General features: G+C 34.1%; 1 protein-coding gene across 2 annotated transcripts in view; it reads left to right on the plus strand.

Annotated features, from left to right (window-relative positions):
* Positions 1 to 3012: 3012 nt before the first annotated feature.
* Positions 3013 to 27395, plus strand: part of LOC129248034 (estradiol 17-beta-dehydrogenase 11) — a 74073-nt gene continuing 49690 nt past the window's right edge. Inside the window, exons 1-2 of one of the 2 annotated variants that reach the window (XM_054887443.1) lie at positions 3013 to 3592; positions 3687 to 3981. In XM_054887443.1, the coding sequence (XP_054743418.1) occupies positions 3778 to 3981 (204 nt within the window). In that variant the 5' untranslated portion in view covers positions 3013 to 3592; positions 3687 to 3777. Of the gene's footprint in view, positions 3982 to 27395 lie in introns of both variants that reach the window. The other variant, XM_054887442.1, reaches the window with a different exon arrangement.

The following is a 27395-nucleotide window of genomic DNA, read 5'->3' on the forward strand; positions in this document are numbered from 1 at the left end:
TGTTGGAAGGGTCATATCATCCCATTGGATACAAACTCGAAGTATGCGATGTGGTATCAGCTGGAGGTAGCAGAGGAGGGAAAAGGCCTCCTATGCGTTGGAAAGATCAGGTAGAGAAGGACTTAGCTTCACTTGGCGTCAAAGAAATGACTGACGCGCTGTGTTAAACTCGGCCAAAATCGTGTAAGCAGTTGTCGCGTCTATCAAGAAGAAGAATAAGGTGCGCACAATATTTTAAGTGATAAATATCTATCCTATGACTAGACTGACTGAAAGTACGCCCCAAATTAGTCGATGAATGTTTGACTTCCTTTTCTGTCGCATCTGAATACTTTTATATTATGTATAACCCGATCACAGAGGTATTGCAGGAAATTTTACGGCTGATAAATTGGCTAGGCAAGGTAATCGCGAGGTGAATTCCCCCTACAAAAGAAGGGTACTGATTACTTGGACTGCCTGTGATCTGCTCTTGGAAAGATGGGCGATATGTCAGCTCAGTGAGCGCTGGACAAGAAGGCAAGCATATCCCACTACAGTCAACTCTATGTTACCGGAACAACCCGGATTTATATCCGGTCAAGGACTGCCACTCAAGCAGCTTTCCGCCTGCATGAACGGGAAATGTTTATGCTGCTACAAAAATTAGCATGCAAAGTTGCGAGATTATTCTTGCCACGCGTGAAGCGGAGGATCTCGAGATAGCTTCTTAGACGAACAGAACCACAACCAGCGGTAGTGTTGGGTGTACTAATTGAAAACTGTGTGCTAGATATACGTGCGGTGCGATTTAATAAGGCAAGCTCTGAGGTATGAGGTGGAATCATCTGATCGTCTACTCTTCAGTTGTCCTGATTTCGCAAAGCTAAAATTTAGGCATCCTCTCTCTGTTTAAGTACTTCTGTGGAGATATCAGTCTTAAATACTAAACGTCTGCTGATTTTCATCATTTGCACATTCGCTGCATGAAGTAATAGATTCATTACACTGTACCGGAAAAGTAAATTCTTCCAAAAATAACAAGGTTTTTACTTATATCTGGCGCTAAATTTAGATTTTGAGCTTTGATGTCTTATAGCAGAATTTTATGGCAAGCATTTATGTGGTACATTTGACCCGCTACCCAGGGGTGTTATAAATATTTTTTGTCCTTATTCGCAAAATACGCATCTATTGAGGAGTTAGAGGGTTAAAATGTTTTAAAAAATGTTTCATTATCATAGTTCCTCGAGCTCCGTTGCAGAGCATAGAGCCAAAGCAAAATATTTTTACTCCTTTCAGTTCCCTGTTTTGGCTTGTACTTGCTGCCATGTCAGGTTTTTGTTCACAGCTTTTATTTCATTTTCGATGCAACGGCGCCATGAGCCCCTAGGTCTGCTTCCGTTTCACTGACCATGGGAATTCTAGTCTAGTGCTTGTCTGCTGATCTCCGTACGCCTCCCTTGCGTAGTGTATGGCCGAGCCACCTCCACTTGAGCTCTCTTATATCTTGCGCCATCGGTTTTTAGTGGCATCGGCGGTGTATGTCGACGTTTGATATCCAATTGGCTGGCCACCAAATGTATAGGATGTACAAAACTGTTTCCCGTTTTTTTTAGGTAGAACTGCGGAATATCTAAGACGGACGGATCACATAGTTTCTTGTGTAATTTACCCAAAATTGTGCAAGAGGATGAAAACTTTGATGCCTCTAAAATAAAATTCTGACGTAAACTGTCAAATCGCCGAAAAAAGTATATCTTGTTTTGTGTCCTCTCTACCAGAATCCATTTGCGGAACCTTGTTATTTTTTCAATTTTATTTTTCTGTTCTATTCAGTTTTATTTGATTTATTGCCACAAACCTACACTTGTTCTGTAGCAAAACAAGCCAATAATGAGGAAATTTCTAAGCGCGCACTTCCTTCTCCATAGCGATTAGAAAAATATTAAAAATTATATGTAATTAACTAATAAACAGGTTGCAATTAACAAATCAGACAAAATGGCAATAGAAGAAACACAAATTAAAAACAGTGGGTCGAGAGCGATCGGGCTTCCCACAATCGAAAAACAACGAAAAACACTGCAAACCACTTGTCGGACGAAACAAATTATGCCAAAAGTAAAACAATAGTAAATGTGAAACTACCGATTCATGCATCAAAACAAAAGGCCAGACCAAATGAAACGCCAGCCAGACAATTAAATGAATTCACAAAAGCAAAAATAATGCACAGTTACATACGTACATGTACTAGTATGTATGTTTGTATGCGATGAAGGAAAATATGCCGAAGAAATGAAAGAAAATTTGAAAAATTATACAAATAACCTTGAAGGTCTAGTGTTAGGGAGCCACCAGAGGGGCCACCACTCGTGTGCATTTTGGTTTTGGCGCGCAAAGCCAAGCTATGCAATAATAAAAATCAGCTGTGCTGAACAGTGACAGAGGAAACCGAGAAAAACACAAAGCAACAGAAGGCGATGAGTAGCAACAAAAAACGCAAAACAGGCAAAAACAGCAAAACAGCAATAAAAATAAGCTGAAAGCCGCAGGCACGGCTGAGATGGAAATTGAAACTGTAATGTAAACTAAAGTGAAGCGTGCACAGCAAAGCCTAGACAAGGCGTAGAGCGAGACATGCGAGACAGAAGCACAATGAAAGCGAAACACCACAGCTGTGTGACGTTACAATCCGGCTTTAATTGGAGCGGCGACGCTGCGCAACGCTGGCTATACGGCCAGCTTAGACTTCAATTTCTGTTTGCATGCGGCTGCACCTTAGCGGAGCTGATCATACAACGGCTGCGCGTGGCGCTTGCCCGGCGGCTGGCAGCTAACAAACGTTTGGCCAAGCTAAGCTTCGCTCGCTCATAGCTTGCCTGTATTTTATTATTTTTTTTTTTTTCCAAAATTTTTTTAGTTATTTGTTTTTGATTTGTGTTTTTTTTTTCGCTTGTTTTTTTGTTTTTTGTTTTGTCTGCCTTTGCTGCTCCTCGTGTAGCGCGTTTTTGTTGTTGCCGTCGAGAAAAATTGAAAGCCTCACAAAAGTGAGCTGCACGCCGTGAGTCGAACGGAGAAGTCAAGCGACACTCGACGCGATTTAGTGTTCACAAAAGTTTCTTATGCTCAGCAGAGCGGACGTGTAGTGCGGCAAAAGTCAAAATATTTAACAAAGCGGCAGGCTCCTCGGGCAGTAGCGAAATTAAAATAAATAAATATCCATACAAATCCCCACCTGGACACAAACTCACTTACACTCGCACACACACGCGCACGCATACATAGAAATTCACGCACAGTTCTTTTGCGGTATTGATTTCGAATTGATTTTGTTGTGATTTTCTTTTGCATTTGAGCCATTCGCATTTTCGAAACTCCTTGCGAAATTTTCACGTAGTTGGTGCGAACAAGAAAAAATATACAAGATTTTGTGTTTTTTTGTTGTTTTGTTATATGACTTTCTGTGTTTTGTGCAAATTAGTTTTGTGAAGTTTTCCGTGGAAATCAGAACATTTTTTGATGAACAAATTTTTTTGAACAGTGTTTGAAAATAATCGAAAAAATTTACGAAAATCTGCCTTTAGCTTAAAACAACGCAGCAAAGAGTGTAAGTTAACGACGTTTTTTCTGGTTTTTGTTATGATCTATGAAAAAACTAAAGCAATTTGAACAACTCAAATTTTTTGCCCTGTGCTACGCAGCCAAACATTTTCGTTTATGTGAAACTGAAAATTGAAATAACTAAATTTTTTTGTGTTCTATTATTAAATCAAAAACGAAGTAATTGTGAAAATGGTGAATAACAACAACAACGCTCAAGCTAATGGCGGCATATCCAATGGCCATTTACCGAATGGACATTTGGTGGCTGCAGCAGCGCCAGCACCAGCAGCAACGTCAACATTGCAGTCCTTCCTTACCAGCGCCTGGAGTTGGGCGGACGCCATACGAGATTTCATGTGGTTCATTATCTGTTCCATTGGCTATATTGTGCAGGTGAGTGGCGTGTAAAAATATATTTTTCTGTTTCACAAGTAAACATAGTACAAGATATGCATGTATCCTAGGACAAGAAAAAAATGTTAGCCATACATAAAATCAAATTCTGTTAACGTTAGAAAGAAATGAATGCTGCACTTTTGCCCTTTATCGCACACCCTTCTCGTCTGAGAAGACTCCTACTGAAATTTTATGCGTGATATTTTTGTGGAACATTTTAACCCTCCAAAGACCTCACAAACTTAATGTTTTTCAGGTTTTTGAAAATATGGGTCAATATGACCCCCACGCGTGTCAAATATTGGGTTGAAATGTACTACAAAAATATGCGCCATTAAATTTTATTATAAACCTTTGAAGACAATATTTATGGTAAATGTAGTTTTATAAAAGTTTTTTCAAATAATTTGAAGCAACTTGAGTCCAAGAGAAAACTTCAATGAAATGTTTAGTGAACCAAAATGGTAGACCTCTTACTATTCTACACTTCTTACTCTTTCAAAACTGCTGTGTTTGATTTCATTAGTTTTGGTTTATGAGGCACCAATTAATTTTCTATTACTTCAAAAAATCTGAGGCACATTTGTGTTGTCGAATGCGGATGGTCCACTAGAACAAATTTCAAGTAGATTTTAATTAGAATTTTTTTTTTTATTTTTTTGAAAGAATGTTGTTTTTTACATATGACTGGTGAATTCTGCGATTTTCCTGTAAAAAAACAATATATTGAATTTATAAAGAATAAAAATGAAGCTCAGCTATAATATAAAATACGAGGGTCATTTGAAAAATCCCCGCAAAGTCCGAGAGATGGCGCTAGCGGCGCATATCGAGGTTATGTTCAGTTAGAAGCATCTCTTGCAAGAACACACTCCAAGTTTCAGCCAGATCGGTTTATTTATTTGTGCTTGACATTCTTTTGTATCGAGGAAGTCGAGTTATTTTCAAATAAAACCCTTTCCATCACGACTACGTACCAGTTCACTTCGCAAAAGTTGTGGACGCAAAATTAATGAAAAAAGTCATCCAACTCGATTCACATCCCCTCTATTCTTCTGACATGGCTTCCTCAGATCCTTCGAACTACTATTTGCTTGTACTTATATGAGATCCAAGACACCGCGGAACTGGTTAATTGCGGATCAACGGTCACCACACGGGGCCAGAGCCAATAATTGGAAACAATTCTGCAGGAATCATGAATTGGATCAGCGATTATGTGTGTAATTTACAGAAAGAACAGCGATCTGTGGAATTACAAGAACAGAAAGCTGACGAACTTTCTTCTAAAACTTGACAGAAAATACGTTCGGTTGCTTGTCGATATTATTACAGGGCACAATCCATGGGGTCAGCATATGACCACCATTGGAATCATTGAGAAGCCGATTTGCTTGTCTTTCTTAGCGGAGGATAGCACTGAGCATTTTCACTGTGAGTGTCCTGCATTTGCTAGAGCAAGGGTATGAATTTTGGGTGCCGATGTCATGAGAATGAGTAAAATTCGAGCTCTCAAATTGGAGTATATTTTCAGATAGGCCAAATAATCTGGAAAATTCTCACAGGACTAACTATCTCTGTCTCTATTCTACCTCTTTCTTTCTGTAACTTTTGTCCTTGCCTCCTTGACTATCAACCATTTTACTTTCCAGCGCTTCGAATACAATGAGATTTTTAGCCTGTGTTTTTGGAGTTACCATTCGCTCGTGCCATCTTGGGACGCCTTTTTCAAATTTAAAATTTCTTTTTTCTATTTGTTACCAATTTAAAGAAATCACTGGCAGAATAAAGGATTTTTCAAACGAGAAGGTGATTAGAAAAACGTAAGACTATTTTTCAGACTTGGGCAAAACCCATTATTCGGAAGGAATCAACAAACTAGAACAGCATTGGACGAAGTGTAAAAGCCTAAAACGAGACTATGCCGAAAAATAACACAAGAGTTTTCCCTTTTTAATTTTGTACAAACTTTTGAAACGACCCCTCTCAGTACTGCTTAGACAGAAAATCTACAGAAGATAAAAATCTAGCAGAAGATGAAAAAATTAATAATTGACGCGTACACTTCCGTTAGGTGTTTGGCCGTTTGATGTTATTCCACAAATAGATGGATCTACAGTTTTAAGCATACTCCGTATGACAGATATTTTTATGAGGAACTTTTTCATGACAGAAATACACTCGGAGTTTGCCATTACCTGCCGAAGGGCAGCCAAAATTAGAAAACAAAGTGTTCCATAATTTTGCTGTTGCATGCACGGAGACTCGAACCTAAGCACTTTTTTGCATTATCTTAGCTATTTTGAATCTTTTTAAGACCTTTCCATATAACCTGAATGATAATCGTAATACCAGAACTAAATGGAATAAAGAAAATTCTTATTCGTGGTTTGTTTTCGTAAATTGAAGAAAAAAATAAAAAATTAAATTAGTTGTCCAATTTTGTTATTCATAAAATAAATTTAAGGGGTAGGATAAAAAAAACCGTGCGTATGAGGGCCTACAAAGCTTAGCAGCAGTTGTTCCACATCACACGAAAATTTCATTATATTCCTCTGTGTCAGAGTCGCCCTCTTGGAAAAGCATGCGGGTTGATGTTTGATGCAATGTGGCTTTTATCCGCATGCAAGGCAGGACATTTGGTGTCATTTTTTTTTTTTTTGTTCTAATAACATCGGTAGCTCTTTGGGAGTCAAGGTTGAACCAATATGTGCATTTCTCCTACGAAACAACTTACTGAAAATTATTTATCTCTCATAAACAGCATCAATAAAAATGAATAACTATTTCTCATTAAACAGCGTGTACTCATAACCATAAATCGTCTAGAAATTATAATAGAAAAATAGCTGTAACTCATGTAAATGTGCAAATTTTTTACTACCACCTGAGTGTGCACAAAGCTTGCAAACAGTTTTTAATATTTTAGTTACATTTATTAATTAGCAGCAACCCAACAACATTTCGCAATACTCACAATTAGCAACAAATTATTTTACAATGTATTTTCGTGTCAATACAAACAAACGAGGACCGTTCAGCTATGCATTCGGGCCAACACAGAAGTTTAAATGCATTCGACACACTGAAATTGAGTTAGACAGACGACAGACAAATAAACAAATCCATAACTTAGACGTTGAGCCAATGCCACCTAAGTCAAATGCAGTTAAGCAAACAAAAATTGATTAAAAAAGGTGATAAAAACAAACTAAGTAGTAAAAAATTTACTTCAAGAAGACATTTTGCTGGCCATAAAAACAGACAACTAATGAAGTGTGAAGGCTACTAGTATCAGTGGTAGCCATCTCACGTGCATTGATACGCTAGCGAGCATAACCACTTACATGGGTCACAAGTCATAGGTGTGCAACTGGGAACGAAGTGGCAGATGCATTGGCGAGAGAGGTTGTGGACTCGTTATTAATAGGATACAAGCCCTTCCTTTGCTATGGCATAACACCCCATCAAGGAAAGGTTGCATATAGTCAGCGCAACCCAGCTCTATCTTAGGTTTGCTAAGGCAATTTGGTTTGGATGAGTAGGGGCCAAAAAAGGCCATGAGGCCGAAGTGCGAACCTCACTCAGTACGTACTAATTTTTTTATATTTTGATATTTAAAATTTTTTTCGATTTATACCATATAAATCAAACTTTAAAAATATATACAAAATTAAAAAAAAAAAAATTAACTCATTTTCAAAACAAAAATTCAACTAAATTTTAAACTGTTTAAACTGAATTTTTTAATGTTTTTTAATATTTAGAATTTCCTTTTAATATTGTTCTTTCTTTGACAAATTCTCCATTTAATTCAAACTTTAAAAATTCAACTAATTTTAAAAAAAATTTTTTTTTAATATTTAGAACTTTTTCGGCTTATATACTTTTTCTTATTCATATTGTTATTTCTCAAACAAAAACCATAAAAATGAAACTTTCAAAATGTTAACCAACTTTTGAAAAATTCATTTTTAAACTGATTTTTCGACTTACCTTTTAACAAAAACCATATAAACCAAACTTTAAAAATGTATACAAAATTAAAACAAAAACATAAAAAAAGATGAACTAACTTTTAAACCTTTTAAAATGATTTTTTTGATTTTTTTTTTTAATATTTAGAATTTTACGATTTATCTTTTTGTTTTGCTATTGTTTATTTCTTCAACAAAAACCATATACGATAAATCTAACTTTAAAAATTTATTCAAAATTAAAAGAAAAATTCAACTAACGTAAGAAGAAATCAACAACTTTTAGACTTTTTAAAACTATTTTGTTTTACTTTTTAATACTATTTTGACTTCATCAAAAACCATACAAAACAAACTTTAAAAAGTTATGGAACATTTTAAAAAATGCAATAATGCAAAGAAAATTCAACTAAATTTTAAACTTTTTCAACTGAATTTTAGAATTTTTTTTAATATTTAGAATCTTATTCGATTTATAGACTTTTCTTTTTAATATCACACAAATCAAACTTAAAAAATATATAAAAATCTTAAAAAATTTAACAAATTTTCGAAAAAAAATTGAACAAAATTTTAAACTTTTTAAACTGAAGATTCTTATGTTTTTTTAATATTTAGAACTTTTTCCAATTTATTTCTATCTTTTTAATATTGTTTTCTCATTAACACAAACCATATAAATCAAACTTAAAAAATTTATGAAAAATTCAAAAATTTTTTACAAGAACAATTCAACAAAATTATAAACTTTTTAAACCGAATTTTTGAATTTTTTTTTTTAGTATTTAGAACCTTTTTCGATTTATAGACTTTTCTTTTTAATATCACACAAGTCAAACTTAAAAAATCTATAAATTTTTTTAAAAATTTAGCAAATTTTCAAAAAGTAATTATTTTAAAACTCTTTGAACTGAATTTTTTTATTTTTTTTTTATATAAAATTTTTTTCGATAGATATGCCCTTTTTTAATATTGTTGTTTCTTTAACAAAAACCATATAAATCAATCTTTAAAAATTTATGAAAAACTCAAAAAATTTTTACAAACAAAAATCAACAAAATTTTAAACTTTTTATACTGATTTTATTTTTATCTTTTAATATTTTTTTTACGGGACAAGTAGCATGTGCTGCACTAAGACATTAATTAGGTCCATTGTACTACACTTGGATTCCCTTTTAATATTCTTTAAATCTACCCGATCTCCGAAGAAATCTGAGTGGTGTGCCAAGGAGCCAAGATGGTCGCTTCTGAACACATCACTGCCAAAGACCTCAAGCCTGATTCGAGCGAAGGCCGGGCAGATGCACAGAAAGTGGTCCGCCATCTCATCCTCCTCTTCACAAGCTGGGCAGAGTACACTGTCTGAGATGCCCAACCTTTCCATGTGCTTCGCCCACAGAAAGTGGCCCATCATCAGTCCAACCAGCCTCCTACAGTCCCTTCTGCTTAATTACAGAAGGATTTGCGACAGTCGATCGATCGTACATGACCTTTTAGTATTTAAAATTTAGAACTTAGTATTTAGAATCTTTTTGTTGAAATAGATAATATATCACAAATCTAGCATCTCCTCTATTATACAGACTAAATGTCAATTCATTGAATCGTAAATTTTTTCACTTCCTGCTTAATCCAATATACGGGAACACGTTCTAGCAAGACTCTGCGCTTCTCTACATATTTTCAATACTCTTTCAATTTATTTTTTCCTTTTTAATATTTATTATTTCTTTAACCTAAGCCATATAAATCAAATTACACAAATTTATAAAGTTTTTGAAAAACCTAACCAAATTTCAAAAAAATTTAATTGCATTTTAAACTTTTTAATTATATTTCTTGAAATATGTCGATTGTTCTACGCGCAAATTATAAGCGGCTGAAAAACCGCGTTGATTTAAAAAAAATTTTTAGGAACTGCTCTTGCAGTTTTATTCATACACCCGCGTGCAGTTTATAAAAATCTAAAGTTGCTAATTTATTTATTTTACATAACCCTCCACAAAAAATTAACTAGAAAAAATTATAATGTACTCAGTTATGCTCATTACTGTACCTACATATAAGCACGTGAAACATTTAACTTTGCTTTGATGCAGAGCAAAAGTGACGTATTCTGAGCAAAGTTTCAGCCATACTTAGTAACATAGATTACACCAGGCAAAGGCTATAAAATACGAGTACTGTATGCAATTGTCGACTACACTTTTAGTTTTGGTATTTTCTGAACTGGAAAAATTGTGCCACAATATAATAAAACTTTCAAAATAGCTAATAAAACTTTCAAAATGAACTCAAACTCTTCTAAATGCATACACTTGAAGCTGGACGTAAGTACGCCGCTTTACGAGTAATTTGACGTACTAAACTTAACTAGGTAATTAAAAAAAATGTAAAAGACCGTCGGTTATGGGTGGTCTATTTATGCATATTTCATAACAATAAGTTTTACGTAAAAGGCCTTTAAGGGCAAATAAAAAATGTTTGGATTTTAAATTTTGATTATTCTGCTTTGGATGCGTTTAGCTTAGTAATTGTTATTGTAGTAAAATTTCATGACAAGCAAGTGGGTTATATTGTAATATTTCGGAATTTGATGGCAGTTTCTCTAAAAATATTTGTTAGAGATATTTTGGTACATTCTTTTTGGAATCATTCTACCAAATTTAGCGGGAAAATTTCGTACGTTGCCTCCCTTGTTTCTTCACTTTTGCTTTGATAATTTTTGAATACAAAAAGACATGATCAATTTGTATACGTTTGTTTGAAAAGAAGTCAAACTACGTATTTTTTGTAAGAATTTTCCGTAATTTTCGATAATGAAATGTTAAAAAATAATTCAAAAAAATTTTTGGTCCATCAGTTCGTGCGATTTTTAAGGTGGTTTTAAAATTAATAAAAAAGATGTTTAAAGTATTTATTAATCAATAATATATTTTCCTTCATTATTTAAAATGTCATCCCAACGTTTAGGCAAATTTTTAATTCCCTGCTCAAAAAATTGTTTGTCCTTGGATCCAAAATACGCTTCGATACCCCTTTTTATAGCTTCTTTCGAGGAGTAGTTCTTGTTGCTGATATGGGATTGAAGTCCACGGAAAAGGTAATAATGACAAGATGCAATATCCGGAGAGTATGGTGGATGCGGCATTAGCTCCCATCCGAGCTCGTTCAGCTTGCCTAATGTTTGCCTTGCGGTATGAGGTTTTGCGTTGTCGTGGTGAAACAAAACTTTGCGTCTATTCACTAAAGACGGTCGATTTTTGTTAAGTGCCTCATTCAGGTTTGATAGCTGATGGGAATAATAATCAGCAATTATCGTCCGGTTTGGTTTCAGGAGTTCATAATAAATAATGCCGGCAATATCCCACCAAATAGACAGGAGAATCTTCTTGGGGTGAAGGCCATCTCTAGGGGATCTCTGCTGAAGGTTGGCGACGGAAAGTCTATGCAGAACCCATTTTCCCAGTTTTGAAACTTTTCCCAACTGAACCAGGTGCCTGTGAACTATTCAAGCTATCATATCGACTGTCAAATTTGGCTCAGCTTCCACGAGTTCGAGCAAGGTGTCGGAGTTAAAGACTTCAGGACGACCAGCGCACGGGGCAGCAGTTGTTGCATTTTTATCACTTTTATAAAAAAAATACAAAATATGCCTCGAAGATTCCATTTTATTGTTTAACAAAACGTGCTTCTATCCGCGATTAAAATCACTTGTTGAATACACAATATATCAAGGAAAATATAAATAGTTCCGTTATATTCTGCGAATAACTTTTTGTATGCAAAAACCGTGCAAAAGCGAAATTATAGGTAAAGTACAGCAATTTTTTGTTTTCCAAATAAATATTTTTTTTCTTTGAATTGGAAGTTAAATAATTTTCGGTCTAAGGTGAAACATAATAAATATTTTCTATACTGTTTTTTACGCTTGTTTCTAGATGAAAAATTAAAAAAAAAAAAACAAAAATCGAGCAATTTTTAATACTTTTGGTTTCGAAGTTTTCTTTGAATTGTAAATAATTTTTGATTTAGGGCAAAACAAAATAAAAATCCTTTACAATGTTTACTTCCGCATTTTCCATTAAAAAATCAAGGAATTTTTTTCAGTAAAATATGTTTTTTTTAGTTATTAATAAAATAATTATCGGCCTTAGAAAATTCAAAAAAATTATTTCTTTTTGTAAAATTTTTTTCCTACTTTCCGATATAAAAATTAATTCCAAAAATTTTTTTGGTCAACAATTTTTTTCTCCCAGTTAGTATTTTTGCTTTCAATTGTAAATTAAATAATGGCTGGCCTAAGGGAAATTAAAATAAATACTTCCCTCAAGATTCTTTGGCACTTTCCACAAACTTTACAAAACTTTGGCACAAAGTAATGGTAAAAATAATTTTTTGGTAATTGTTTTTTTAAGTAAATATTTTTCTTTGTTTTTTATATTTAAGTTAAATAATTGTCGGTCCAAGAAAGGCTAGGTTAGGTTAGGTTAGCCTGGTTGGCAGTAAGCCACGCATCGACCTTTTGGCGCAAGAGAAATTAAAATAAATAGTTTTTATAAGATTTTTTTCGTGCTGTCTTAAAAAAAAAATGTAAAACCATAATTTTAAAATTTTTTGATAAATAATTTATTTATCAAAGTCAGTATTTTTTCGTTAAGTTAAATAATTGTGGGTCTAAAATAAAACAAAATAATAACAAAAAAAAAGTTCCAACTTTTGGTGGTTTTGTAATTTTTCTCAAATGAAAGCATTGGGTTTTTGTTTTAAAATTATTCTTCATTTTATGTAGAGTGAAAAAATGTCAAGATTGAATCTTTGAATTGAATTTGATCTTGAATGCACTCCTCCGACTCGGCTCAGCGCAACCGATCACCGCAGCCACTTTAGTTAGCAAAATCAAAGATTAGAAATATTTCGTTCCAAACCTTTTGAATGCCCCGCCTAAATTTTCTGTTGGCGACCTTTATTGCAATGCTTCTATATCGAGCTGGGCAGCGTTGAAAATAAAGTTATGTATTCATTATGAAACATTTTCCGAGCCGCTTACAAGCTTCCAGCTGACAGATATCTCTTGCTGAAGGTCATTACAATGGGCAAGAAATGCTTACTAGCAGATTAAATAGTACAACTAAGACTTAAGCGCGGCTATGACCCTCAACATTTACTCACTTTGGAAGTGAGTTTCTAAGTCATTAATTTTGTTCAATGTACTTAATAAGTACAACCTTTTTCGAACCAACCAACGCACTGCCTGTTAATCTCAAATACAACAAATACTTACATGCATATGCCAGCATAAATTTGTGCGTTTCGTCTGAAGCCAACAACAATAAAACCAGTGTAATCCAATAATTAGAGGCACAATGGTAAGTGAAGCAAAAACAGATGAAACCGAAAAAAAACACAACAAAGCCAGCAACCCACAAAGCCCTATAGGTCAAATAATAAAAAATGCGTTACTCGCATTTCAAACGCCATTAATCCACATTCCCTACAAAAAAAATTGTTTCGGTGATAAATAATCAAAAGTCACTTTCGTTAACGAATCGCAAAAAAATGTTGTAATGGACACAAGGCAAACATACACACACACACATACAAATGCACTTGCGAGTGTAAGCGGCTATAAAATTATGCTGAAACAACTACATCGCGGAGGTTAGCTCTTGGGTTATTATTTTTATTGCAGTGGTCATATCTCGCGTCTACCGCAATGTAACACCAACACATTTCACATTTATCTACGAATAACTCAAAAATCAACAAAAAAATAACTGACTAACGGATGTGAAACAATAGCAAATTAGACAAAAATGAGCAACTGGCAGGGGAATGCCGAAGGAATACAAGCAGATGAATGCAATGGAATACCAAAAATGTTAACTTCAAAAGGTAAAAAGTGAAAAGTTAAAAAAAAAAAAAAAACAAATAATACGAAATTAACAAAAGTACAATAACAAAAATTATGTGTTTAGTGGAGAGTGAAAAAATGCAAATATTTGATCCACCATCCATTTCAGTGAGGCAACGGCTCAAACCAAACGACACCGAATGACTGAATTTTTTTTCACAATTTCGCCAAAAAAAAACTGCGCTTTCAAATAGAAAATATGCGCAAATTAAAAATATATTAGATGTTTATTTTTTGCCTTCTGTATATAGGTGTGTGGTTTTTGCGTGTGATCGGTGTTAATCTTGGCGGCAGCGTTTTGGAGAAAAATCCGTGAATGCGTAAATTCTGCGCTAATTTCAACTGTCGCCTTCAATGCTTTATTAAATACAATCAGGTCGAGTTTGTACCTTAAAAATGTTCATAATAATAAACTAAAAATGTAGAAAAAAATTGTTTGTATACTTCGTCATGGAAAATAGACAAATTTAATAATTAATTCCAACGAATTCTGGAAAATTATTTTTTGAACATTTATCGATAGACTTGTGGTCACTTTTCGTTGTTTTTAGGACGCAGATAGATTTCAGCGCGTTTTCACGGCCTTCTAAGTTATGAATTTTAATACTGTTTAGTCTTATTGATGATAAGTTGGAACGTTTTTTTTATTACTTATTTATTATTATTAAAAATTGTATTTATTTATTTTAGTACTGCAGCTAAATGACAGCTGAAAACATAAAACTTAAATTATTTGATATATGAAATTTGTTATTTTTTTTTTTTGCTTATTTAATTTTGCTTATTTCTTCCAAATTTGATTAGACTAGAGGCAGTTCAAAAATCATTCTTAGAAGATAAAATTATATGGTTTTTCCTAATACTTATACAGGATACTTTTGATAGCTATGCCATTACAAAAAAAAAAAAAATATAAAAAAATTCCCATTTGATATCGCTCCACCTTAATGCGCATATTAAAATTTTCAGTGACTTTTTGACATTATTTATAACGCTTATCACTTGTTATTCAATGTTGGCGTCGGCTCAAGACAGTTACAAAGAACATTAGAAGAAATCCCCACTTGATATCGCTCCACCTTAATGCGCATATTAAAATTTTCCGTGACTCTTTGGCTTATTTCCGTGCTGTACATTGCTCATAATGTGAATGATCTCGTTATTCAGTTAAAAACAAATTTTTTAATTCTATTTAACATTGCTCCACCTTAATGCATAAAGCAAAATTTTACATAACTTTTGAGATAGTTCGCTTTTTACATCTCGTTATTCAGCAGTGGCATCGTTTCGGGCCAGTTACAAAAAAAATTCATTCTAACATCGCTCCTCCTTAATGCGCAAAAAAATTTTTTTCATAAATTTTTGGCAGAGTTCGGTTTGTACATCATTTATAACACTTATGATCGCACTAAAATTGTCTCGGACCAGTTTAAAAAAATGCATCTAACATCGCTCCACCTTAATGCGCAAAACAAAATTTTACATTATTTTTTCGCAGCTTTCGAGCTGAATCTCGCTCACAACGGAATAAAAAAAATGTTCTACTCACATTTATAAAGAATACTTTTGATTGCAAAGCCATTAAAAAAAATTTTGTTTTTAATATTCATTTAATATCGCTCCACCCTAATGCGCATATCAAAATGTTCCATGACTTTTTAGCATAGTTTAGTTTTACATTAATTATTTATAACGTTTATGACTTCGCTACTTCACGCGGAATTAAACTTTTATACAGATGGTTCCAAGCTAGACGATAAGGTTGGCTATAGAGTTTTCTCAAAGGAATTAGGACTGGAAGTATCCGTTCGACTACCAGACTACTGCAGCGTCTATCAGGCAGAAGTTCTAGCTATAAAATAAGCGGCTACATATCGAAATACGCACGCCGTAACAAAAACGTCTATAAATATATTCTCGGATAGCCAGGCGGCCATTAAATCAATGAATGCGGCTTTACTAAGATCGAAGATTGCACAGGAATGCGGGCAGCTCTAGATGATATTAGTGACGTATTCAAGGTCAGCTTTATTTGGGTTCCGGGACATAGATATATTGAGGGAAACTGTAAAGCTTATGAGCTAGCCTGAAAAGGTACTGCTCTTCAACTGTTCAAAAGGTCCAAAAGTACCATTGGAATACCCGTGGCCACCAGTAAACTAATAATAAAAACCACATTATCCAAGAGGCCAATAGGTCATGGAGAAATGAAGATACGTGTCTAACAGCTAGGCTACTATGGCCGCAAATAAACAAGAAAAGATCAAAGGAATTGCTTAGTCTCTCAAGAGGCAATATTTCGAAGGTCGTGGATTGTTTAACCGGTCACTGGCTATTTGGCAGGCATTCCTCGAGGCTAGGAGATTTCTCCCATGAATATTGCAGAAGTTGCAGAGATGAGGAAGAGGAAGAAACAGTCGAGCACTTCCTTTGCAATTGTCCAGCCCTAGCTAAAATCAGAGCAGGTTGTCTAGGTAAATACTTTTTTAATTCTCTTACAAAACTATCTGGCGTGGGGTTGGCATCAATGCTACGTTTCATAAAAGCCACAAAATGGTTCCACGAAGAAAGATAAATGAGGTTCCCGTGTAGCACAGTGGTATCACAACGGACCTGTAAGGTCTAAGTGAGTTGGTCGTGCAGACCGACTACCACCATAAGCTAACCTAACCTACATCCTGCTGGCATCGCCTGGGGCTTAATGGTGTAGCTCATACTTTTCACATAGCTCCAGAGAAGGAAGTGCAATGGAGTAAAATCGCATGACACAAATTTACAAGAATTCAATAAATTTTCACATTTAATAAGAAGTTTGCAAAAAAAAAAATATCTGGGTATAAAGTTTTATAGTCCATTCAATTTTGAAATAATCAAATACAAGTTTGAAGAGCCTAACAACTCCTGCTCATTTTAGAATGTTTTTTCGCTGAGGTGTTGCGTCATTTCTTCCATATAAAAAATGTCAGGCATTCGTTATATGGCGAAAATGCGTTTAGATCACTTTTACGCCTTGTTGAACTGCGTAGCATACCACAAATAATTGCTGTCAACAACCTGCATTGCCCTTGAATCACGCTATATAAACAAAACGACATACAAAAATTCTAAAAATTTATAATTTGTGCAAAAACCAGCTCCCTTTTTCAAATATATTCAAAAAATAGTCAATCAGCCTCATTACTTAAATCATTCAAAGGGCCCTACCAGATTTCCATAACACTATCCCAAATGAAATTGTATACTCATATTATAAGCACACAAACAAATATGTGTACCATATGCCCGGAAGATATACAAAGCTGCTCAACAAGTTCGTTGCTTAAGTCTTTTGTTTGCGATCGCCTGGGGCTTTTGCTATTATGTTATAGTTTTGAAAAATCATGCTGCTATCTATTTTATTGTTATACCGCTCAATTGTAGATATCAACTTAAATTTCCTTAATTACGGTGGTTTTTTTCTCACATAAATAAGTATTGGGTAATGAAACAATCACCAGAATTATTAGCAAACAAACAAATAAAAATAAATTCGTGAAATCAGCAACTTTGTATTATGATCTTCAAAAAACAATTCAAATAGTACGATTTAGCGCTAATCGATTATATTGATATACTTCCTGTATACTTTAAAAGTAAACACTTTCTTAGCTCATTCGTTAGGAACGCGGAAATAATCATTTGAGTTGAATTAGTGACGAGTACCGGGAACTCTGAATACATTTGAGTTTTGTTTATTTTTAGAAAAGTTTATTATGAAGTTTATTTATTTACACATTCACATGTTTAGTTACTCATTTATTTTGAAAATGAGATGTGATCATAAACCACTTTTTTCTTATTAAAAGGGCTTTATTGACCCTCCAATGGCACATTTTTAAAATATTAGTTTTTTGAACTTAAATCGATTTTAAATTATGCGCATATCTTAGGCATCGGTATGTAAATGTAAAAGTTTGTTTGTTTATCCGTAACTTATAAACCTCTTAACATTCCTCCCATTCTGATGGGTGAGTTGTTCTGAGCTTGCCAGGGAGTGTTTGTGAGTTTGTTTGGGCCTGAGTTCGATATATTGAAAAACAGCGAAATTGTAAACCATTTTTGTCCATATTCAGTATAAGTAGGTATTACGAGTAGTAACGTGAGAAAAACAATTTTGTCAATTTCCATTTTTCGGCTGCCGGAGTTGGTAATTAGCCAGCTTTCATACATTCGTTGGCATTAAATTTACCTAATAGGTGTTTACCATCAGCATGTAAGAATCGCTTGTATGAAATGATATGGGCTTAAAATTATTATATATTATTGAGACCAGAGCGAATCTCATTTGTGCTTCTTAAATTGACAGCTGCAAGAGCCGAGGCGAGGTAATACTTAACAGCCATATTTTTTTAAATTTCTTTTGAAGCATATTTTTAAAGGCTGCCATTTGAAAAATCTCACATTTTTTATTGTTTGGCTGTTAAACCAACGCAATGGTTCCTAATAATTTCCTTCTGCCTTGAACCTCGGAGAATTGCAACAGCGCATTTCTTTCGCAAGTACAAAGTGTAAAGGGTGGTTTACTCAGAGTATAGAACCCGCTTTCAAACTAATACTAGCGCAACACATTACCACGTTTTAAAACCGTTTTTTTAGTACTGAATCTTTTTATGTTTTTAGTACAGTGCATTCTACAACAAAAAACATATACGAAATTCTAAAAAAAAGCCATATAACCCAAAGCTCCAAACTTTGTTGAAATTGGCAAAATTTTCACAAAATTCAAAATATTATCATCAATATTTGAGAAAATTTTAATACATTCAAACTTTAAATAATTTAGTCAAAATGTGTCCGAAAATTCTGTTTTATAGCCCAATCCATTTTAGTCTCCTAAAGCGTAAGTTTAAAGTCCCTCAAAGGTTGCGCTGATTTTTGTCAATTTGTTTTTTTTTTGCGCATGCGATGTTGACAATTTTCTTCCATATAAAGCACATATTCGGAAGTCTTTTATATGGAGGAAAATACTCGACACCTCAGCGATAATTGTCAAAAATCGACGAGAATTTTGAGTCAATTGAAGCTTGCATAGTATTATATTAAAATTGAAGATACCATAAAATGGCCAGCGCAGAAGCTGAATGGGTTGGTGACTACCTTTTGAGCGTAAGTAGATGCGAATTTCCGTGCATGAAAGACCAAAACAAGCTCTTTTCTAAAGCTGTCGTCCTTCGGCAGGTAATGGCAAACCCACGAGTGTATTTCTGCCAAGGAACAGCTCCTCATAAAAACAACCATTTACCATACGGAGCCGGCTTGAAACAGTAGGTCCCTTCATTTGTAGAACAACTTGAAGACGCACACCACAAGTAGAAGGAGGAACTCGGCCAAACTCCCAAAAACTGAATAAAACCCAATTATATATATATCACATATCATATATATATATATATATATATAATATATTCTACAAAAAAACCGTTTAACTCAAAGCTCCATAATTTGTAAAAAATTTTAAAATTTTACCAATTTCAAAAAATTATCATCAAAATTTTCCACTTTTTAATCAGAATCTTTAGAAAACTTTACAGTATGCACTTTTGCAGCCCATAAAATTTTAGGCTCATGAAGTGTAAGTTTAAAGGCGCTCAAAAACCACGCTAGTTTTTGACAATTTTTTTTTTTGCATGCGATGTTGACAATTTTCTTGAAATTTTTTATGTATAATAGAAGAAAATGTAGTAGAGCAAAAAAAAAATTGTCAAAAATCAACAAAAATTTTGAGTCAATTGCTTAGTAAAATTAAAAGGGCTGTAAAACTGCATATCAAAAATTTTCTAAAAATTCTAAATAATTTTTTTCATTTGCTCCCCATAAAATATTCCATCTGTCTTTAGACAATAAGTATATAGTTTAATTTAACAGAAATATGTTGAAATGCGAGTGATATTGAAGGCTCAATGCTCTCAAGCTCATTTAGAAGAGCTATACTTATCATTTAAATCCAGCGACTGACAAACAACGTCAAATAAGAATAGTTGACTATTAACTATGTACATAGTTTTGGCAAGTTTTGTTGGTGTTTGATGGTTAAGCCAACTATGGGTAGATTTTTCTTCATCTGGGAACCTTCTCATTATAGAATTTGTGAGCGTTAATAGTCGGCTTATCTGCCTTCTGCTTGCGCTTTGCACTGCTTAGTCAATAGTGTCGATATCAAGGCTGCGATGAATAACTGTATTAGGTGCATCAGTCCTGGGCCTAAGACTGATTTCAGACTGGACTTAGATTACTTTTTGCAGCAGTGCCCCAAACAGCAATTCCATATTTCCAAATCGGTGCAATTGTCGGTCGATTAATAAATATTTTACATATTTTGTAATGATAATTCGGATTGAGGTCCGCTTAGCCAGTTGAATTGGTTAAAATTAAATTTTTAGCATCTTTTCCTGTTTTTTTAATATTTTCCTGGTAGTTAAATTTTGAGTCGCAAAGTTTGAAATTTATACATAGGACGCGCAATATTATTCGTCCAATTTCGGTTCTGATTCACTGTTTTACTAAATAAAAAAAATATATTTAATGTTGAACTTTACGTATGTTATTGGTTCGTAGCTGTCTTGTTTACAGGTGTCAAATATGACTGATGATAGGGTGATTAATTTTGGGCCTCCTCGTATTTAATTTTTTCTTTTTTTTTGTTGTAAAAGTGTAGTATGATAAATCTTCTGATAGGGTGATTACTTTTGCGCCACCTAGTATGAAAATTTGTAAATTTTTTAAATTTTTATAAAGTGTGAAACTTTGAGTTACCTGGTTTTTAATGTAATTGACTTAAATCTTTATTAAAAATTGTAAAAAATTTAAAATATAAAAAATAGGCAAAACTTGTCAATTTCATAATTTTGTTTTCTAATATGAAAGTTTGAGCTACATAGTTTTTGATGTAAAATAACCTTTTTTTTTATAAAAGAAATTAAAAGTATAAAAAATTAAGAACTTATCAATTTCATAATTTTTTAATTGTTTTTCAAATGTTAAACTTTGAATTACATTGTTTTTGGTATAGTATACCAATTTTATTAAAAAAATAAACAAATAATCAAAGCTTGTCAATTTGTGGTGCTTTTATAATTTTTATTGGGGTATAGTTTAATCCACTCTTTTTCGGTTGCCTTCGCAAGTCATTTCAAACCACTAAATTACAGAGCTAATTATTTATTGCTACTTCTATAAAACCATAAAGCAACAAAAAGAACAAAAAGTTTTTTTATGACATTAGATTACAAAGTAAACTAATTTGACCTACTGCCACAAAGTAGAATAAGACATCAGTCATTTCGGGCTCACTGGCGTGCATTTGAACCACTAGATAGACATAAAAAGCTACTAAAAAAGGCCTAATATGCAAATGTGTAAGCAAGCAAATCTGCTAAGTACGCAAGGCTCAATGTCTTTTATGCAAGTCATGCCACTTGTGCGTTTTTATTTTACTTTTATTTAAAAAAAAGCATTTTTTACTAATTTTTTTACTCATTTTTTTACTAATTTTTTTACTCATTTTTTTACTAATTTTTTACTAATTTTTTAATAATTTTTTACAATTTTTTTTTCCCCACTTTTTCTTGCAAGCATTTCATTAATGATTTGAGCAGCTCAAATACTTAATACGCTCCATTATATGCAGCACTAAATTGCTTACTTGCCGCAGAGTTTTGCGCTGGCTACGTGCACATTCATATGCATATACCGATACGTATGTATGTGTTTATATATGTATGCATGTGTGTACGAACACTGCAGCTGATGCACATAACAAACAATGACTGCAAATAATGCCGCAAATAATTGCCACTGCCAAAGAGTCAGTCAAGTAGACTCGAAGTGTTGGCTGTTGATGGCAGTGAAGTGGAGAGTGAGTGGCGTGCGGGCAATAGTGGGCCAAACAAATGTGCTCAAGAGCAATGCGTGCAGATGCTAAATGTGCATTTTATTTTCGTTTATGTCATTATTGTTGTTGTTGTCATATTTATTGCCTGCATTGTGTGTGCGGTGAGTGAGCGAAAAGAAAAAGTGTAGATATTTCATGTAAACAAATCGGCGGAAAATCTGCAAATCAAGAGGCAGGCAGTCAAAAGGTTGAGAAGTTCGTAGCAATGTTGCGAAAATATATGCGAATGTAGGAAAATAGACACAAAATCTATACAAATTTTTAAATTTGAAAAGGTAGTGCAAATTGTTTGCTATTTATTGCCGAATGTTTTGAAAACAAAAAAAAAAAACAACATAGAAAACATTTCTGGTGATTTGTTTGTTTTAAATACTTTTAACTTTACCGTCAAAACATTTGGCACACATTTGAGTTTTTAATTTTTATTTTTTTATTATTAATGGAAAAAATAAATTTTGCAGTCAGTATAATTTTTGAACTACTCTACCCATCCAAAACGGAAGTTTGACACTGATATTATTGTACTTTTTGTAGTAAAGGGTGGTTAAGTTTCAAGGGCCGGTGTTGATTTTGATTAAAATACATTTTTTTTTTTTAATTATTATCATATCTCTTTATTATGATACTAGCAAACCCGGCCCCCTTCGCTGGGCACACTAAAATAGAATAGATATGGTTTAGAACAGAAAATATATGATTTTCATATTATTTATTTCTTTATTCTTTATTCAAGCGCTTTGGCATAAACAATATTTTTTGTTTTTCTATTTGTTTTTGAGTAAATATAAAATATAAATTGAAAATCAGGAAAAAAGAAGATTGTTTTTAAATTTCAAATCAACGCATATGAATAAACAATCGTTTTTTTTCCTGATCATCCATGAATTTTTCGTTTCAATTTATATGTTTTATTAAGCATTGGAGCTTTTTTAACCATTATCCATTTATATTTTTCAAAAAAAAAAAACGAAAAAAAATTTTCTTTCCACTAACACATAATTTCATTCGGATTTCACATTAAATTCTCAAATTTCGTAAGAAATTATTCACTGTTCCAAAATCCACTCCAAAAAAATTCACAAACAATTTTTACATGTTGCACTTACGTTTTTTCCTTATGGCATCCAAATCAGAAAGAAATATTGACACATTGTAACTCACACTGTCAATTTGACAGTTCAGTTCCGCCCCAAGCGTTAAAAAAGTAAGCGACATTATGGCTGGTTCAAAAGACCCTGTACCCGTTGCCAGTGCTCCGAATTACAACCAAACTTTACGAAACCCATTTTCAATACTTACTTAACAATGTGCGTAAGTTTGGTTTAATTCGGTGCAAAGACACGGCGGGTCCACGTTTTGGCATATATTTCGAGACCCTAGTCATCAATAGGTATGAAAATTACCCCGTATTAAAGCACTTATCAACAGCTTTCATTTGATACCCATATTGTACATACACAACCAAAGGTTACCCGGGTCCACGTTTTGACCTATATCTCGAGACCCCAGTCACGGAGCGGCATGAAAAATACTCTGTACTAAAGCATTCACCAACAGCTTTCATTTGATACCCATATTGTACATACACGTCCGAAGGTTACCCGGGTCAACGTTTTGACCTATATCTCGAGACCCTATCTACCAATAGGTATTCAAACTATACGGAAATCATCTTCAATACCTACTTAACAATGTGTGTAAGTCTGGTTTAATTCGGTGCAAAGACACGGCGGGTCCACGTTTTGGCATATATTTCGAGACCCTAGTCATCAATAGGTCTGAAAAATACTCTGTACTAAAGCATTCACCAACAGCTTCAATTTGATATCCATATTGTACAAACACATTCTAGGGTCCACGTTTTGGTCTCTATCTCGAGACCCTAGTCACGGAGCGGCATGAAAAATACTCTGGACTAAAGCATTCACCAACAGCTTCCATTTGATACCCATACTGTACATACACATCCGAAGGTTACCCGGGTCCACGTTTTGACATATATCTTGAGCCCTATTTCCAAAATAAAATATAATCCATGTTACTCGTGGATGATGTAGCTTTCGAATGGTCAAAGAATTTTTAAAATCGGTCCAGTAGTTTTTGAGCCTATTCATTACAAACAAACAAAGTTTTCCTCTTTATAATATTAGTATAGATAATACTGATATAGCTCAATTACGTATAGAACAAAATATTGGCCGCCGCGGCCTCGGCGGCACACCTCCATACGATGGTCCAAATTTTCGATGACGCTGAGGCATAATTGAGGTTCTATGCCGTTAATGTGCCGAATTATCTCATCCTTTAGCTCATGAATTGTTGTTGGCTTATCGACGTACACCTTTTCTTTCACATAACCCCAAAGAAAGAAGTCCAACGGTGTCGTTAACGTTTAGGTGTGGTTCACATTCAATATCGGCCCTTGAAATTTAACCACCCTTTATAAGCTACATTTAGTTAAAATGAAGTTTTTATTATCTACAAAATACAAAAGGTTAAAGAAAACGCAAAACTTCTGCTAATCAAACCTTCCGTTTACACTCTCTTTTTTCAAAAGTGCACCAAAAAGAGTAGAAAAGAGCTGGCAGCCCTGCATTTTATAGTATTCTAACACGACGGGTCTCGCAATAGACGAACGAATTCAAGCAGCTAATATAGGCCATACACATCAATTTAAGACTCAAAACTCCATAACAGAACTTGCAAGCAAGAACTGCATAAAATAGTACTTCGGCCTGTTTTGTGCTATGGAGCCGAAGCATAAGCATTGAGTGAAAAAGACAAGATCAACTTTTGGAAGCAAAATTCTCTGGTGCGATCAAAATAGCGCAAAACGAATGGTGCATGGAATGGAATGGCGAACTGGAGGAACTAATCAAGGGCGAAACCGTAGGACATAATACGACATAGACATAATAGCGCAACGAATATGATGACTAAACCACGGATAAGATGAGAATGGACATTTCAAGAGGGCAAAGAAAAGGACTGGAGGCGAAGGCATGCACCCATAAAGCAAGAGGAAGACCAAGATCGAGATGGATAGATGAAGTCAAAGAAGATCTGGAGCAACTAAAACTGAAGAACTGGAAGGAGAAAATAATGGACTGTAGGCCAAAGCTCTCAAGAATCTATAAAACGAAACGATGAGTATTTACGAGAATAATTAAAGAAAACCAGCTTTTTGAGTGGCCAATCTAATATTTGGGACTCGAATCATCGATATTATTTTTATTTGGACTCATGAAAAACATGTCTTTTGTGTGCTAATTAATGACAATGTGGATGTAGCAGAGAATAATTCCAGAGGCCTCTAAGACCAGAGATATCAAAATGAAATTCGGAAATGCGTTGGTGTAGATTAGGGATGATCTTATTTTTTTAAAGAAAAATATTTGCTAGGCAAACAATTACTTGAGTTCGGTCGCTCTTTACTAAACTCTGGAGAAGTGCTGGATTACATCCAGTAGCTTTTAATAATACCCTTAAAGAGTTAGGAGATTTCCAATATTTCTGAAACTATCTCCTTCAATTTGTTGTTGATGTTTTATCCTATTTGCATTATGTACAATATAATGATGGGAAGAGGATCCCCAATTAATTTGTGCATTATAGTGTCTGTGATACAAAATTTTGCTTACGTCTTTTTTCGAAATATAGTCGAGAGTTATTAGTGGTTCTTTCCCAGCGAGTTTAGCCCGTTCGTCCGCTTGATTGTTCCCTCTTATGCCTGCATGGCCTGGAACCCCATGCGGTCGCTATTTCTTAATAATTTACTCCGGATACAGGACATGATGCGCGTCTTGTTCATTGTGTTTATTATCGAGTAAATTACTGATTTCCTATCCGAGCAAATTACTGCTTTCGGTAACGAGTTTTCAGCGAAGGTAATACCTTGAAGGATCGCTGCAGGTTCGGCTGTATAAACGGAGGCATAGCTAGGGAGGAGGCCAGCCGTGATTGTTTCTTCTTTCGAGTTGGCAACTGCAAACGAGGTGTTAGTATCAGTGAAAATTAAGCTCCATTCGGGAAGTAGAGAAGTTGAAGAAAGTGACTTCTGTAAAAAGACGTTGGTAAACAGTAGCATTGGTGTGATTTTTACCATATTTCGCTAGGTTTAATATTATATAAATTAGCTTCATTCATCAAACCATAGGGGAAACAGTATATTTTGGCGAAGTGAAGCGGAAGTGATACCAGTCTCTCTGGCGTAATCGATGCACAGAGAATCGTCGATACAATAATCTATAATATTTTGGAAATTCGTTCATCCATCAAAACAAGTGATATATACAAATTAAAGATAACTAAATTAGCTATGTTTTTGGGTTTTCATTCAAATTAAACGTTTTCAATGTATTTATTACAGTTAAAGAAAATTGTTTTTTTCTTGCAAAAATGTATGAAATTATTCTATTTATATTGTAAGAATTATATTAATAATTTTCAAAATTTTTTTACTCACGTTTCAAAACAAAGATATGTAGAAAAAATTACAATAAGAACGAAAAAAAAAATCGCCAAACAAATATTCTTCGATTAGATTTTGAATCTTGGGTAAAATAAAACGTGAGTTAACTGTAAACCAGTGTAACGTCGTACTCATCTGTCACATGCCAAGTTACTAGTGTCTTTTCAAAATATAGTTTACATACAATAATTATTTATATTAGCATTTTTGCAGCGGCCGCCGTAGCCGAATGGCTTGGTGCGTAACTACCATTCGGAATTCACAGAGAGAACGTACGTTCGAATCTCGGTGAAACACCAAAATGAAGAAAAACATTTTTCTAATAGCGGTCGCCCTCGGCAGGCAATGGCAAACCTCTGAGTGTATTTCTGCCATGAAATATCTGCCGTTCGGAGTCGGCTTAAAACTGTAGGTCCCTCCATTTGTGGAACAACATCAAGACACGCCCGCCGCAAATAGGAGGAGGAGCTCGGCCAAACACCCAAAAAAAGGGTGTACGCGCCAATTATATATGTATATATATATATCTGCCAAATAATCAAGCAAAAGACGAAATTGCATGACCGTCTTATCTCACATAATTGCCGCTGGGATTCTTCAAATTAGCCGCTGCGGACGTCTTTGAGTTTGGAAAAACAAAATAAGTGGCAATGAGTCATAGGTCATTGCAGGACTTCAAGAGACAATTTCAAATGATTGGAAAAAGTTTATTTGAAATGCCATTAAAGAAGTGAAATTTTCAAAAAATGTTCATTCTTTATTAATACATTAAGAACTCTGCCATTAAGAACATTAAGAACACGGCCGGCCTCGTGGGTATTTTAGGATAGTCATTAGCCCTAGCAGCTGGTATCTGTAAGTAATAATAGGATAAACTTTAAAAAAACCAAACGCTTGAAATGCTCTGCTCTTGCATCGATTAATCAGCTCATGCATTCCTAGCCCAGCATTGCAAATACTGGCAACTACTAGAATATTTTATATTTTCTCTAAATAAAATGGAGTATTAGTTATCTGATGAAACAGCTGCTTTAGTAGCTTAAGCATACAGATTTCTCAATTAAAATATTATCTAGACCATATTGGCATAAAATCCATAACTCTTTGGTACGCAGT

The sequence above is a fragment of the Anastrepha obliqua genome, chromosome 5, assembly GCF_027943255.1.
Source record: "Anastrepha obliqua isolate idAnaObli1 chromosome 5, idAnaObli1_1.0, whole genome shotgun sequence".
Taxonomy (NCBI): Eukaryota; Metazoa; Arthropoda; class Insecta; order Diptera; family Tephritidae; genus Anastrepha; species Anastrepha obliqua.